Source organism: Sebastes fasciatus, chromosome 14 (assembly GCF_043250625.1).
Source record: "Sebastes fasciatus isolate fSebFas1 chromosome 14, fSebFas1.pri, whole genome shotgun sequence".
NCBI lineage: Eukaryota > Metazoa > Chordata > Actinopteri > Perciformes > Sebastidae > Sebastes > Sebastes fasciatus.
The window spans coordinates 15417583-15433942 of NC_133808.1; the positions used below are offsets into that span (position 1 = coordinate 15417583).

At 39.4% G+C, this 16360-nt stretch overlaps 1 protein-coding gene across 2 annotated transcripts in view; it reads left to right on the top strand.

The window, feature by feature from the left end:
* Positions 1 to 1641: 1641 nt before the first annotated feature.
* LOC141782613 (glypican-6-like) overlaps positions 1642 to 16360 on the top strand; it is a 114356-nt gene continuing 99637 nt past the window's right edge. The window contains exon 1 of one of the 2 annotated variants that reach the window (XM_074659176.1): positions 1642 to 2193. In XM_074659176.1, coding sequence (XP_074515277.1) covers positions 2043 to 2193 — 151 coding nt within the window. In that variant the 5' untranslated portion in view covers positions 1642 to 2042. The remainder of the gene's footprint in view (positions 2194 to 16360) is intronic. The other variant, XM_074659177.1, reaches the window with a different exon arrangement.

Here is a 16360-nt window from a genome sequence, read left to right on the forward strand (position 1 = left end):
ATTCAGATGAATGTGAAGAAGAAGAAGAAGAAAACAACTGTCAGCATTTACATTTTCTGAATTCAGTAAAATCCCCGTCACAGGAACATAACCACATAGGCCAAATAAAGGAAGTGTTTCAAATCATATTTAGAAATAGAAAATAGAAGGCGAATAAAGCTCATTTTACATTGCACAATTATTCAAATGTTCTTAAAGAAAACGCTCAAATATTATATTAAAAATAACTAGAGCTGCAACGACTAATTGATTAGTTGTCAACTATTAACTATTTTGATAATTGATTAATTGGTTTGAGTAATTTAAAAAAAAAAAAAAAGCCAAAATTCTCTGATTCCAGCTTCTTAAATGTGAATATTTTCTGGTTTCTTTACTCCTCTGTGACAGTAAACTGAATATCTTTGAGTTGTGGACAAAACAAGACATTTGAAGATGTCAACGAAGTCAACGTGATAATAACGCCTTAACGCAAATTTGTTTTAACGCCACTAATTTCTTTAACACTTTAGTGCAACTTGTGGGTTTTAGGTTGTAGCGGGCTCAGTTTTAATGCTAGAGTGAAGTTACTGGTATCATCTAGAAAACCTAAGAAATCCATTGGTGCCAACCATCATATTAGCTTGTCGCGCAGGAGGTTAAATAACGCTTCAAACTAAGTTTTGGCAAGGAAAAACTGGCATGACCCATTATCAAAGGGGTCCCTTCACCCCTCTAACCTCTAGATATGTGAATGAAAATGGGTTCTACAGGGGCCACAAGTCTCCCATTTACAGACATGCCCACATTGTGATAATCACATGCAGTTTTTGGGCAAGTCCTAGTCAAGTCAACACACTGACACAGCTGTTGTTGTGTGTTGGGCTTGAGTTTGCCATGGATGAGTTTGAAACGGATGACTTTTAACTTGCAGTCCCAGTAAATGGAGAGTATAATTGCAGGCAGTAATATGATAAAATATGTATATTTTAAATAGGGCTGTCAAAGTTAACACGATAATAACGTGTTAATGCAAACTCGTTTTAACGCCACTAATTTCTTAAATGCATTTATGCAACTTGGGAATTCATGAATGTAGCAGGTTAAGTTTTAAAGCCAAAATGAAGATACTGGTATCATATAAAACCAGAAAACATAAGGAATCCATTGGTACCAACCATGTTTGTTGCCTGTTGGGCTTGAGTTTGCAATGCAAACTCAAGCCCAACATATTTTTTATGCTAAATGCAGTACCTGTGAGGGTTTCTGGACGATATTTGACATTGTTTTGTGTTGTTAATTGATTTAAAATAATATACATTTGCATAAAACAAGCATATTTGTTTCCCATGTTTATAAGAGTATTAAATACTTGACAAATCACCCCTTTAAGGTCCATTTTGAACCGATAAAATTTCATAGAAATCTCTTAAAAAAACAGAAATATTTTTTTATTACACCCAACCTTTTTTTTTTTTATTATTATTATTTATTTATCACCACATCTCTGTTGGTTTGTGCCCTCCTGCAGCCCCCCACCATATAGTGTCTGGATGAGGCTGGATTCCACTCCACATTTTGTGAGCCTCCCTGCCTCTCCGGTGCAATCTGATGTGAACACCGAGCTCTCTCTCTCTCTCTCTCTCTCTCTCTCTCTCTCTCTCTCTCTCTTTTTCTCTGTCTCTCTCTCTCCAGCAGCAGCACGGTTCCCACTCCAACACTCCAACACAGCGACCAGCGGCTTCAAGCGTCTGCTCTGCGAAGTTGAGACAAACACGCCGGAAAAACGCTCCGCCTGGACCCTGGATTCATGTGGCACCTCCACTCTCTGTCCTCTTCTCTTTCTGCGGACTTTTTTTTGCGATAGAAACCCTTTTTTTTTGCTTTTTGGGAAATGTGTTGGTATAGACACTAATAATAGTTGAGTTGCAACCATTAAACCTGCCCAGTCATTAAGTACCTGCAGATCTACTGCAGGGGAGTTTTTTTTTTTTTTTTTTTTATAAACCAGTGAGGATACCTGCAGAGAAACCTTAAAACAATAAGGATCTTCACAGAAGTGAACAATGCTCAGACTAGAGACCATCATTTGCACTTTTTCTGTGCTGTCTGTTGCAGCTGGAGCCGATTTCAAGGCTCGGAACTGCAGCGAGGTGAGGGAGGCTGTCATCGTGAAAGGCTTCAGCTTTGCACATGTTCCTCTCCAGGAGATCCCAGGTAAGGCTGGACTCACTTAGACCTGCTCCACAGAGCATTATAAAAAAAACAACTCGGGAATAAACACTATATTTTGTTTATTTGTTTTGCACAATTTAAGACTATACAACATAACAAAAAAATATAAAATGTGCAGGAAGAGGCAAAAAACCCACTGGGCTTATCTGAAGCCTCCACCTAGAGATAAGATTAATATAAAGAAATAATATGACTACATAATAGTGATAACAAACAATTAGGACAAGATATATATAAACTATAGGCTTTTGTGTGATAAATGCATCTCTATTTAATGTTGCACTTCTGAATGGAAAAGTTAAAACGCCCCAAATATAACTCATTTATGATGCAAAGTCAATCCTACAGTATAGGTCTTTGGTTGAATGCTGCAGGGGTATAGCCTGTGGCTGCATCAGACAAATCTGTTCTAGGCTACCTGCAACCACCTGTCACTCACTTAAGTTTCTGACCCAAAGTTTTCAACTTATATAGGCTACTCAATTACCCAAAATAGCTTTTTAAATGACCTGGCTGGATGGTCACCAACAGCTGGCTCAGCCTCCTGCACCCTGAAGCCTGCATGCATCAGTGAGGTGACAGGCCTGCTGTAATCAGGAAACCCAGCTTTCAGTTAATGTGAGCAGGATTACTGATTATATAGACCTCTATTCATGCTGTGCTATCAGCCAGCATCAATACTGAATGTGTAAAGTGTCTCCCAGGCAGCTGTGGTGGTGGGTTAAGATCTGTGTCCAGTATAGAGGTCTGCTGCTGCTGCCACTGTGCTAACCAAGCAGAGATAATGAATGATCAACTGTGCAGATTAACTCCTGTCCTGCGAAAAAATTAAGTGATAAGGTGAAGTGGAACTGCTGGCTCTTGCAGTGCTTCAGCAGGCAGTCCATAACCATGAGTCAACTCCATAATTTCAGCCACTATACCCTTTGGAGCAGTTATTTCAAATACCTTTACATAATGAATGTCACATTTAAGCGTGTTAAATGGACAGAGATGGACGATACAGGTTTAATAATGTATAGGTGGATTGCCAACTGGCTGTCAGGACTTGGAAACTAAAGTAGAAAAAAATGTAAAGTACTGCAATCATATTTTATATCAGTAAATACATCTTCAAATAGAATTATGTGATTTCACATGATCAGCGAAAGTCATATTGTTATGATGTGAATATGCATCTGAAGAACTGTAATTAGGAATAAAACATTCCCCCAGCTGAGTTGTCTCTCCAGGTCGTCATTGTTGTGCTTCAGGGCCAATCACTCTCCATACAAAGCAGGAAATCTGGCACAAGCAAAAGGCTGCATATTTGATAACAGGCACACCTGTTCAGAGATGGGCTGAATAACTAACTGATTAAATCCTTTGGATCCGTGTCCCGGACATCACAACTAATCTCCCAAATGAGTGAAAAATTCAATCTCTCTCATCTCCCAACGTTGTCACCCTGAATAAACGTCTTTTGATGTGGTCTTTGAATGAGTCATAACCTTACGTGTCTGCCGGAGAGACAACGCATTATCAACACCTCAGCAAATTCACACAGTGATGGGCATGCCCTTCAGGCTCGCGACTTATTGCCTCTCACTCATGCAAACAATAATCGAGCTAAGCCAAATCTTGACTGAGGTAAAGGTGGAAATACCTTTTATTGAAAAAGATAATTTGAAAGCGTGGCATCAGAAGAAATACATCTTCACTGTTCAAACCCTGGAGATTAATATAATGTTGAGCTGATTTAGAATTTTATCTCATGGTTGGTTGGTACTTTACTTTTCTGTACAATTTCCATCAAGTCTATTGAGAATAGAGTAGTCGCTCCTTTATTATTTGATAAATCAGACACTGCCTGCTTAGGATTATCATTCATTTTCTCTAATTAAAGTGCACTCAGTACTACTAAGTACTTAAAGCACATTTAAAGCTACACTTTAATAAAAATAACCTTTTGGCCTATTTGCTCAAACTGTCACTATATTCAGACAGTAGAACATGACACAAATAATCTGTGAAACAAATCAGGTTCTCTGCCTCATTTTAGTGTTCTTAATGGCATTTGAAAGATTCCTCCACGCCAAAAGGACACCAACCAATCAGAGCGAAGGAGTCTCTAACGCAGCGGTCAATCGCTGCTCGTGAACTCCAATCAAATGGTTAAACTAGGCGGCGCTGATCAAATATAATACAAATATAAATCAGAAACATCTTGTAGTGTACTGTTGTAGCTGTAACATGAGAAAGTTTGCTCCAGCTAGTGGGCGGTGCTTGGATTTGGCTTTTACAGCTAAACAGCACACTAAAATATGTTCATCATACGACACTTTCTCACACAAAAAGTGCAATAAATAAGTGCAATACCCTAATCATATATCTTATACTGTATATACTGTATATGTTCTTAATATGCCTTGTACAAAGTATTTCCTTTTATTATTGTGATACAACTTATTAGTTTTAATGGAGCTTCCCAGCAAAAAATATTTCACACGATTGTACTTGTATAACCGGCGTCACAATAAACATCTTGAATCTTGAATCTTGAATGTTTCTGAAAACATTTGAGGCGAGAAATAGGCATTACAGTAACATAACTAAAGGTTACAATATTGAAACCCTAGTTCTATAAGCACAGGCGGAGACATCTACTGGACTCTATTGGTAATACTCTCCTCCAGTCATGAGCACGCATTCTTCATGGATGTATTAAGAGAACTGGATACAGCATTGGAGGCGGGCTCCTGTTCATTCTAATGAAAGTTGCTCAGTGGCGCATGAACTGCTGAGTGATAAAGTACCCGGATCATCTGCCAATTTTCCGCATCCATTGGGCCCATAGAGCCATAGACTCCCAGCCCTCAGTCCAGCCTCGGTCTGGGGAAGGGAAATAACTCTGGATTCGGCTAGTGCTTTTTACAACTTTTAGGACCTAATGATTTAAACAAAGGCTATTCAAGTGTTTGTACTGGGAAGTTGATCCGCGGAGTTACAGATGTCTTTTTCCCAAAATAAGTTTATGGGAAAAAGTATTTTTGGGCCCAATGGCATCATGTCACAGACGTGGAAGTTGTAGTACCACCGTTTGGCCACTACAAAAATTTGCTTCAAAGCCTGGCACTCTTCCCGGGGGCTTTGCATTCAAATTTGCAGAAGAATAGCCGGCCAATCAAGACGTGCCTACCCGAATACGCGCACACCCCACTGTAAATAAGGCAGCACAGACCGCTGTCTACCATCCCACATCTCTTCAGCGAGCGGGGTAGGAACGACAGGGCCTCCTTGGTAGAGTGCTCTACCTGTGCGTATGGAACTAGGGTTACAAGGCCGTAACCAACTCACACAGGCAATGCAATCTTGGAACCCACCGGCTATCGTCTGATGATGATTTAGCTTTGTATCGGTTTAAATTTAGCTTATAAACTGGCTATTTGTGTACCAACCCGGTCATACACGTCTCACTCACATCTCAAGTTGCTAATCAGACGGTAAACAATGAGCAGCGCACGGAAAACGGAAGTCTTGCCTACCTAGTTTGACAGTCTGATCAGAGTTCACACACACAGATTATCTGTCTCATGTACTACTGTCAGGATATAGTGATAGTTTGAGCAAATATGACAAAAAGTTATTTTTAATTACTGTAATGTACACAATTAAAGTAAAGTGAATGTAAAGTTAAAAGGTCTATGACGGACAAAACGAATACTCTCCATTGTGGTATACTTGTTTGCATTCTGGGGGATTTAAGTGTGCGAGTGTTTACAATGTAAAACATTGAACACATACATTTGTGTAGCCTTTATTCATTACTTTCATGTAGCAAGTTTGTAATATCAGCTGTTTAGGAGGTGGCACTGTAGGGGTTAAGAGCGTCCATGTGGCAGACGGGGAGCATTTTCAGTCACGACATTACTTGGGAGTTAATATTCCAGTACTTGTAGATTGGTTGGTCCTTGAGGGACTCGGTGTAGAGCGGCTCTTCTATACGGCGCTTCCCTTATAGCTTGTTGTTTCTGTCAGCCTTACAGCTGCCGTCACACTCTATTAACTCTCTGATGATTTGGCAAAAACGTCAACCTTCATGTTACTGATCCACCTCTACAAATGATGCTTCCACATACTTAAATGGCTGCTCTTTGCTGTTTGACAACATCAAATTATACTGACAGAGGGATGTGTGTGTGTGCTCCCGCATGCTTTTGATGTGAGATGCCATTAGAGACCATGTTAGACATCAAATTAGACAGAAACCACTAGATGAAGTTACATATATACCACATTTCTTTTAGCTAATCCCATTAGACTACTGTTACATTCTTAAACACATTTATGTTAATGAATGCTTTACATGTTCATTAAGAGCTATTTGCCTTTTTGCTTTCTCAGATTTTACCGTGTTTTTATTCAAATTAGTTGTTGCCTTTTACTTTATGATCATACTGTATGTTTTTTTGGCCAATATGAAGCACTCATTACAACCATTCCAAATATAGTAGGGACATAACAGCAGGGTATTATTGCAGGAGTCTTGCGCTCAGCACCACTTAGACTGCTCAGCCACTGCAACAATATGTTTTTCGTGAAGCTAAAAATGAAAAGCTCGCAATCTCATAGTTTTGCTGTTGCGTTTGGTCAAACAGAAGGGACCAGGTCAGGTGGAATGACAGCAGTGGAGCCAGTGTTATTGACAGAAATACTATTATGATCCAAAGCCTAAAGGCTCAGTTGGTACAGTAATTCCACATGACTTAGGCGATGCTCCTGCCTGTTGACCGGGCCAGGCTGGAGGCTGTCAACAGCTGTGTGGTGAAGGCATTTTAAACCTCCGGAGCATGAACTAGTGGTTTTCTTTAAAAGTCTTTAAGTGTTTTGGCATCTAAAACTTCCCAGAGCTCCCTCTCCACAGCAAACTTTACTTATATCTATTTAATTCTACTGTTAACTAGGGCTGTCAATCGATTTAAAATATTTAATCACGATTAATGGCATGATTATCCTTGATGGAAAAAATGTGTGATTAATTTGCGATTAATGTCACATTTTTTATCCGTTCAAAATGTACCTTAAAGGGAGATTTATCAAGTATTTAATACTCTTATCAACATGGGAGTGGACAAATATGCTTGCTTTATGCAAATGTATGTATATATTTATTATTGGAAATCAATTAACAACCCAAAACAGTGACAAATATTGTCCAGAAACCCTCACAGGTACTGCATTTAGCATAACAAATTTGCTCAAATTATAACATGGCAGACTCAAGCTCAACAGGCAACAACAGCTGTCAGTGTGTCAGTGTGCTGTCTTGACTACGACTTACCCCTAACTGCATGTGATTATCATAAAGTGGGAATGTCAGAAAAGGGGAGACTCGTGGGTACCCATAGAACCCATTTTCATTCACATATCTTGAGGTCAGAGGTCAAGGGACCCCTTGAAAATGGCCATGACAGTTTTTCCTCGCCAAAATTTGGCATAACTTTGTAACACTATTTAGCTTTCTTTGCAACAAGCTAGTATGACATGGTTGGTACCAGTGGATGTCTTAGGTTTTTTTGTTTCGTATAATGCCAGTATCTTCACTCTAGCTTTAAAACTGAGCCCGCTACAACCACTGAAAGATCGATTGTGTTGAACAAATTAGTGGCGTTTAAACGATTTTGCGGCTTTGACAGCCCTACTGTTAACAAATTCGTTAAATTTGAGCCTTTTAAATCCATTTCTGATTTGCTCTGGTTAAAGATCAGTCTTGCCCCTGCTTACTCAATTTCCACTCCGTGGATTACCCAACGTCTGAGACGAGATGGGAAGATATGGAAAGCGAGTCACGCAGCAGACTGCTGGATTCAATGGAACTTCTTAGCATGTCATATTCTTTGCTATATCATTTGACGACCAGCTCTGTTTACTGGAGATGGAGAGGGGACAGAAATAACGGTGCTGATATATTTTATGTGATCCTTGGCGGCCTGCACAACGAGGCAAATGATCTCTGCCGAAGCGTGTAATGTGCACAGGTTCTCTATTGTCATGTAATGGGATGGAGCGGATTAGAAAGGGCTAAATGGGAGTGCCTGCGGAGGGAATGGCCAGGTGACTTTGTTAGCCCCCTGCAGCATACGCCAGTGAGTCTGTGATGTATCGTCAGATTATCGTGACCTTCCTGTCACTCACACATGTGGAGATTGATCTGGGAGTCCTGAGAGGGATCACAGCTCCTGATGAGCTTGTGGTGTGTTTACACTTTTACATCTAACTCTGCAAACATCAAAATATTTCTGATAAAATTGCAAATAATTAGACTTTTGGGATTGGCATTTATTTTTTATTTTTTTAAATACAGTCGCACCAGTATTTGAGGCTGCATTCTGCTATATCATGTACTGTGAGTGCGTCCCACTGAGAAGCAGAGGGGGGGGGCACTATCAGGGAGGAAGAACCCAAACAATCATCATTTTTCCCGCGGCAGAGGGGATTTCTCAAACGCTGCCTCCATCTCTGTGTCATCAATCATGCTCATGAATGCCAAAATGGCCTCATGATGGGCTCTCTCTGCAGGTGTTCCCTGTGAGAGCTGTAGGAAACGTTGTGGGTTGCAGCGTTGAAAGGCAGAACAACACAACAATCAAAGCATATAGATGTTATATATACATTTTGAAATGATGGAAATACAATTTGCTTTACCATTAAATCAAGTTTTGTATGATATTGAACGGCGTGCAGAGGTGAATTAGATCCAATAATTCTGCATTAAAGGCCCTGAAAGATTATTTTCTCAGTCAGTGTGTTACTATGAGCCGTGGGGTCCAACATGAACACAAAACTTTCTGCCAAAGTTCGAGCAGTTTTCTTTACTTCATGTGTGCGATTTCTGTATTTGTAGTTTTGCCCTGAATATTATTGTTGTTTGCTTGTGTTGTCAATCAAATCTGATCCAACCACGACTACACAGTCCTGATGTTTTTGAAAGTTAAACTCTGAATCATGAATTTTTTATAATGTCACTTATGTAGTTATGAATATTTTAAGTTAATAAAAACAAAGTTTTCAGTGGCTTTAAATCCCCAGTTTTAAAGCTAATGTGCAGTTGACCTTATGTCAGATGTGTAATCTTGATCTTGGATTATATTAGACTTCATTGTATTGACATTTCTTTACATACATGATGGGAACAGGTGTATTTAATAAGCTGTTGGTAATGCATGTTTTCTTCCATTTTTTTGTACTGTTCCTTTGTTATATATATTCTATTTGTTGGGTTTAAAGAGGGTCTATTATGCTCATTTTAAGTAGCACAACTGTAATTTGTGTTTCTACTAGAACATGTTTACATGCTTTAAAGTTCAAAAAACACTTTATTTTTCTCATACTGGCTGTGCGGCAGCATCTCTTTTCACCCTCTGTCTGAAACGCTGTGTTTGAGCTCCGGCCAAACTATCCGTTATGCAACGTGTTACTTGGTGACATCACCATGTTACGGACGAAAAGGCGGGACTTCAAGCAAGGCGTTTCAGGCAGTTCAGGAGTAGTATTTCTGTGGGGGAGAGTAACTCCCTTTGGTGTGAACTTTGGGCGTTGTAACTTTGCAGACCTTCTACATGCACAAAAAAAATATATAACACACTAAAGGAAAGGGAAAAAGCACAAAAGCACAATAGGTCCTCTTTAATTCATCATCATCAGATATTCACAGTACGTCTGTCACTGTCAGTTTTATACGGACCATTTGATTTCTTCAAATGAAAATATTAGAGCTGTCAATCAATTAAAATAGTTAATCGCAAATTAATATATTTTTTATCTGATCAAAAATACCTTAAAGGGAGATTTGTCATGTATTTTAATACTCTTATCAACATGGGAGTGGGCAAATATGCTGCTTTATGCAAATGTATGTATATATTTATTATTGGAAAACAATTACCAACAAAACAATGACACATGTTGTCCAGAAACCCTCACAGGTACTGCATTTCGCATTACAATTATGCTCAGATCATAACATGGCAAACTGCAGCCCAACAGGCAACAACAGCTGTCAGTGTGTCAGTGTGCTGACTTGACTGTGACTTGCCCCAAACTGCATGTGACTATCATAAAGTGGGCATGTCTGTAAAGGGGAGACTCGTGGGTACCCATAGAACCCATTTTTATTCACATATCTTCAGGTCAGAGGTCAAGGGACCCATTTGAAAATGGCCATGCCAGTTTTTCCCCGCCAAAATTTAGCATAAGTTTGGAGCACTATTTAACCTCCTGCGCGACAAACTAGTAAGACATGGTTGGTACCAATGGATTCTTTACGTTTTTTGGTTTTATATGATATGATTGCTTTAAAAATGAGTCTGCTGCAACCTAAAAATTGCAAGATGCATTAATGTGTTAAAGAAATTAGTGGCTTTAAAACAAATTTGCATTAACGCATTATCGTGTTAACTTTGACAGCCCCAGGAAATGTAGAAGTGGACCACTTGCATGATCACCTTCATAAAGCCATGCAAATAGCTTGTTCTCTCTGACCAACAGTGCAAAGCCCAAGTTATTTTATTCTGTCAGTCTGGAACCTACAGTCTATGCATCAACGCTCTGTTCCAGCTCCCAAAAGGAAGAATGTCTGTGAATTTTAGATGTGTCTGGGTTTCTTTAGAAAAGGAGGGAAGCTCATGTCTTCAGGGTTTCTATTTTTTTTTCAAACGCTAAAAGTAGTTTCTGGATAATATTTCTGAACCCTAATCCTGTCTGTGACCCAAGCTTTCTGTTTATTCCGTTTGTGCCTTCAGCAGGGTTTACGTCCAACGTTATGCCCAAAAGGGATTTTAACTGGCACTTATTAACAGTGCTGTTTGTTTTGCTAATTTACAGTGCATATTATGTGAAGAAGGGAATTAGAAGATTTAAGTTGACATTCATTTGTTTCAATATAGCAACAAAGCTTGCTTCTGTGTAATTTCTGAATACATTAAGAACAGAAACCAAAGCACATGAAAAAGACACTGGGTAATTGAAGCCTGACCAAATACCGTAAGCCTGACGTGCCTTGTTTATACCGTTGATAAGCAGCTGTTATCATATAGGTTACTGAAGGAAATTAATGGTGCGAACACAGCCGTAAAGAATTAATGTTTGTCAAACTCATTTGAGGTATATCTACTGTGAAAAACAAGGAAAACTGATTGAAGTGATTCTCCTGAGACGGCATGGCAATAGCTGTTTCATGGTTTAAGAATTATTTGAAATGTGAAAGAATGAGTTCTCGTGTTGTCAACAAGAGATTGAATAGATGTTATTTTTGATCTAATAGTTCCTGTCAACAACTGTCCAATTAAATTCTAACCTGGAGCCACTGAGAACGAGCTTTTTCATTCCTCATTTAACAAGCTGGCATAAACACATTTCCTCTATTCACTGATCCTATTTTTTTTGTTTCCGTTTTTAAAAACTTTTGACCAGTATAGACAACACATACTACTAGGAATGCACCGATCTGATTTTTTCAGTCCCGATACCGATAGCGATACCTGGGCTTTCGCTATCGGCCAATACCCAAAGCCGATCCGATACCAGTGTTTAATTAATAAGCTGTATGCCTCACTGTGTGGAAGTGACTGGGATCATTCTTTTATGTGTAAGGCAACATCAGGATTGACTTAAACATTGCTTTCCTAACTTTGTAATACAAAATATAACAAATAAATACATTGATGTAAATTTACTGAATGATTTATTATTAAAATAATAAATCGTACACCAGCAAGTTGGTAAAAAAACATCTTCAAAATTAACAGGAATTAAAATTAAAATGTATATGGTATATAAACATAGAATTGAATTGAATAGATTATCCCCATTGTCACTGATACCCGATTCAGCTATTTTGGTCAGTATCTGCAAAATAGAGGCATGCAACTAATTCTATTCATATAAGCTCAAATTGAATTTATTCATCTCCTCAGATTGAATTGGAAGGTAGTTGAGACTTGAGAGGTGTTACCTTGGATAAATTGTGAGATTGACTGTCATGTTTTTTTCTCACCTGCAAATCATAAAATGCCACCGGAGTTATGTTGTTTGTGTAAGATTACCACATGACTGGCGTTATTATTCAGACATATTTGGCACATGTCTCTTACTTGATATCTGACTACCTCGTCTGATTCTGTTTATTTATTTATTTTTTTACACATTCTCCTGACAAAATTCCTCTGTCTATTTTCAAGCTGACTTTTCCAAAAACAATCCTCAGGATCAATGTGCACCTCTTCATTGACACGCAGATCAAATTCAGGCTTTTGGCTGTGACGTATAGCTGGTACTTTTCCCCGACACCTCATCTGCCTGTCAAAACCTAGCCATCATGAAACAAAGCCCCCTCGAATGCCTCGTCGACGCCGTTGGATCTATCTTTAGCCACGAGTCTGCCACTCCTGTCTTGTTGACAACGTCTGACTAGACATGATGTGCAACTGGAGAGGATGCTTGCCTTTACACTGCTGCTCCTGAGGATGCTTCGGCATGGTGTGTTTCAGCAAGCTGTCGTGGGGAGCTGTGTGTCGTGCAGTTGTCCCCTCTCCCTCTCACTTAAGAAGTCTGCTGACTAGAGGACACTTGCCCTGTTACCATCTAGCAGGGCTAATGATGGCCAGAGTCTGTAAACTAAGCTGTAAATGCTGAGTGAAAGGTAATGATCAGTGCAGGTGTCCAAACAGCCACCAGCTGCTACCTGTAGTGCAGTCCTCTGCCATGCTCCACTTAGCAAGTTGACGCAGAAGAGAGTGGCTTGCCCGCTCACGTCTCATTCTCGGGGGCTTCTAGGCGTGCTGCCCATGTGGATCGAATATCCACACCGGCCTTCTCGTGCCTCCACTAGGCTTTTTATTACACGCTCCTCAATAAATATCAAAGCCAGACATAGTGCTACACATGCTGATTATGCGGTGCTTGTCATTCCTAAATGTGCTGCACATGGTGTTAGGGAAGTCCATACATTAATCTTAGCTGTAATGATATTTTTGCACCTTGTAGAAGGGTATATGGCACATGAATATTCCATAGCTATTACCCTCGGGGTCAAAGATATTGTACTTTTTGGTTGTATATTTATCTTCTTGGCAAAGATTTATATGAGGAGAAGTCTAGTTTGTGTATTGTTTTACATGTAGGGGATTGCCTCACTGTACGATGTAATGCAGGGCTGAAGCTGATCATTTTTTATTATCAATTCACCTGCTGATTACTTTCTCAATGAATCGTTTGGTCTGTAAAATGTCAGAAGATCATCACAATTTCCCAAAGACCAAGGTGACATTTGACCAACAGTCCAAAACCACCCGATTCGACTGTTGTCTGTTATCAGACCACTAAATAGGCGTTATCGGTCGCTATAAGCACCATAGATGTGGGTCATTATGGGCTTACTATACGCCTACTACGTTGTAAAAGTGAAAGCGAAACTTAAGAGCAACATGTTATAACAAAATTGAATGAAACGTTACGTTTTAAACACACAAAAAGGCTTCTTTAGGTTTTGGCAACAAAACACTTTAAGTTTAGGGAAAAAAGTGTTTTGGCTTAAAATAACTACGTTTAAAAAGTGAAAGGCTTGTGTACACAAAGACAACTACAGATAGTTGGTTTCACAAGGGATGCAAACTCCAGTCTCCTGGGTGAAAACCCTGTGTTACGTGTCTTATCCATCACCCCCGACCTCCACCCGATATAGAGAAGAGTTTCAAGCTATCTAAACTACAGCGCCTGACTTACACTTCTGTTCCTGTACAGTAGTCCTGTACTACGGCCTCTAGAGGTTTCTGTCGTGTTCTTTTATACCTTTTTTACCTTAATACTTTAATAGTTGATAAAACCTGCTACTGGGTGTAGTAGGCCCCTATTGACCCACATCTACGGTGCTTATAGTGACTGAAAACACCTATTTAATAGCCTGACAACAGTCTAATCGGCTGCCAAAACTGAAAATAATTTACTATCATATATGACAAAGAAAGAGTAAATGGTTAGTCACCTTTAACTTGTATGGTCATCTCTTCTTTGCTACAATACTCAGACTTTTCATCTTTGAACACAAAGGAGTAAGTATTCAGAGACAGTTTTATGTTGAAATGTCACAGTGACCCCAGTTTTGGGAAGGCTTAAAATATATATATTGTCTACAAAACCTATTTCTCCACAACAACTTCTTCAAAGTCTCCTAAAAATGTTTCTTCTGCACTGAGGCCAACTGTGCATTCATATTTCTCTTCTCAAAGAGATTTCTTTATCGTACACATTTAAAAACATTTCAATATGAAATACCCGACCCGTTGAGTCAACACTTGGCTGTTTTATCACGCACACAGCCTTGCACATTGCATGTTGCAGTGGAATATCTTGACTTATTCAAAAAAGAAGACACTGACACATTTGCTGGGAGTATGAAACTGTTCCAACATCTTTATTCCTGTCCTTTTTCCCTTCACGCTGACTCTCCTGAGGATGAAGAATACCATCATACCATTGTACTGTGCTGCTTTTATTGTAGACTGTTTTATGTCAGTGTGAATTCATTTCCTCTTGAACCTGTCCTCATTCACCCAAGGACACATACTCCTCTGTATCAGCATCCCCCAGTTATTTAAAACGCGAGCATGCCTTTCATTATGACTTCTGACATGACCCAAAATGTGATAGGAATAATGTCATTCAATTTTGATTGATGCAAGTCCTAACTTGAGCGAGAAACTTGGCTATTCTGTACACAAAACCCTCTAGAGACATTATTAAAAGTTTGAAAGGAAGACTGTGTGGAATACACAGATTTATGGATCCATGCCGATGTTCATATGCATTGAATTCCATCCTCGTGTAGCCTACTGTCTTGCTCAGGATATGATCTCATTGTTTTCTTGCCAAAGTCTGATTATCCATCAGTTAGAGGACATGTTTCAGTGTGCTATAGAGTGAGAGGTGAAACAGAAACTATGTACATTGAGTGCCTTGGATGTCTAAAAGCACATGACGTTGAGTGAATATGATGAGTGTTGGATAGACAGTGATTTACAGCAACCTCTAGCTAACCTCTTGATTTATTTTTAACAAGGAGGTGAGCGGTCTATGTCTGTTTTCGGCCAGATATAATGAGATCCTTACAGGGCATCATTTCTCGATGTGATGCTCATGAAGCCAGAGAATAACTTTCATATTAATTTATTCATACAGCTATATCCACCCACTTCCTTCCTTGCGGTTAGACTGATTAATTAATTCATTTCGACATGCATTTGTTCATTCAGTCGTAGTTCGCCTGTCCACGCATACGTCTTGAGACATCACAGTTAGCCGTCGTCCTTAATTTGCCTCCTCTCTGCAATAGTGTTTACAAGTGCATGCTGCTTTTGTCTGTGCAGTGGATTCAATCATGTGGCTAAAATAACCCTAGTGTCACAGAGCCTAAATCTCTTTAGCTCAGACTTTGCAACAAGATGTTTATCAGGAAAAACATGCAATCGCTCCAGCCCATCAGATAGAAGCTCTAAAGAAGTTGTATAGAAGCCGTCTATATGATAGCAGAAATGAGCAGCACTGTATTTTTGGAGTTGAAATGCAATATTGTGTGTGCAGCTCTGACTGGTCGATGGACGATTCTGTTGCCCATCTGGCGACAGCGGGGAATTGGATTAGCCTTGGACAGCCTTTTTCTTGGTTAGACTAACCTAAGCAAACATGAACAGTCATTTCCGACCACAGCGAGCAAAGCCAAATTGAATAAAATTGAAATAATATGACTTTATTCCACTTGTTTTCATGTAGGTTTACCTTTTTTCTCCAATGCAGTAAATCAGAATATTTTGCTTGAGAGGATAGCAGATAAAATGCATGATCTCAGCAAAAGGTTTGGTATACAAATGGGCAGAAAGATTGGACTCACTTTACTTGGAATATTTTGGAAAGTGAGAGTGAACATGTTGTCATAGATTGTATGTAAGAAGTGGAAGTAATCAACCATTGGTTTGTGGACTGCCGTTTTGAAGCCTTGAGTCCGGCATTTTGGCCATCGCCATCTTGGTTTTTGGCAACCAGAACTGACCGAGAGGCTGGAGCTAAGTACAACTGAATGCTGAATAAGAAATTTTTTAGGCGACCAGAATGTTACAAT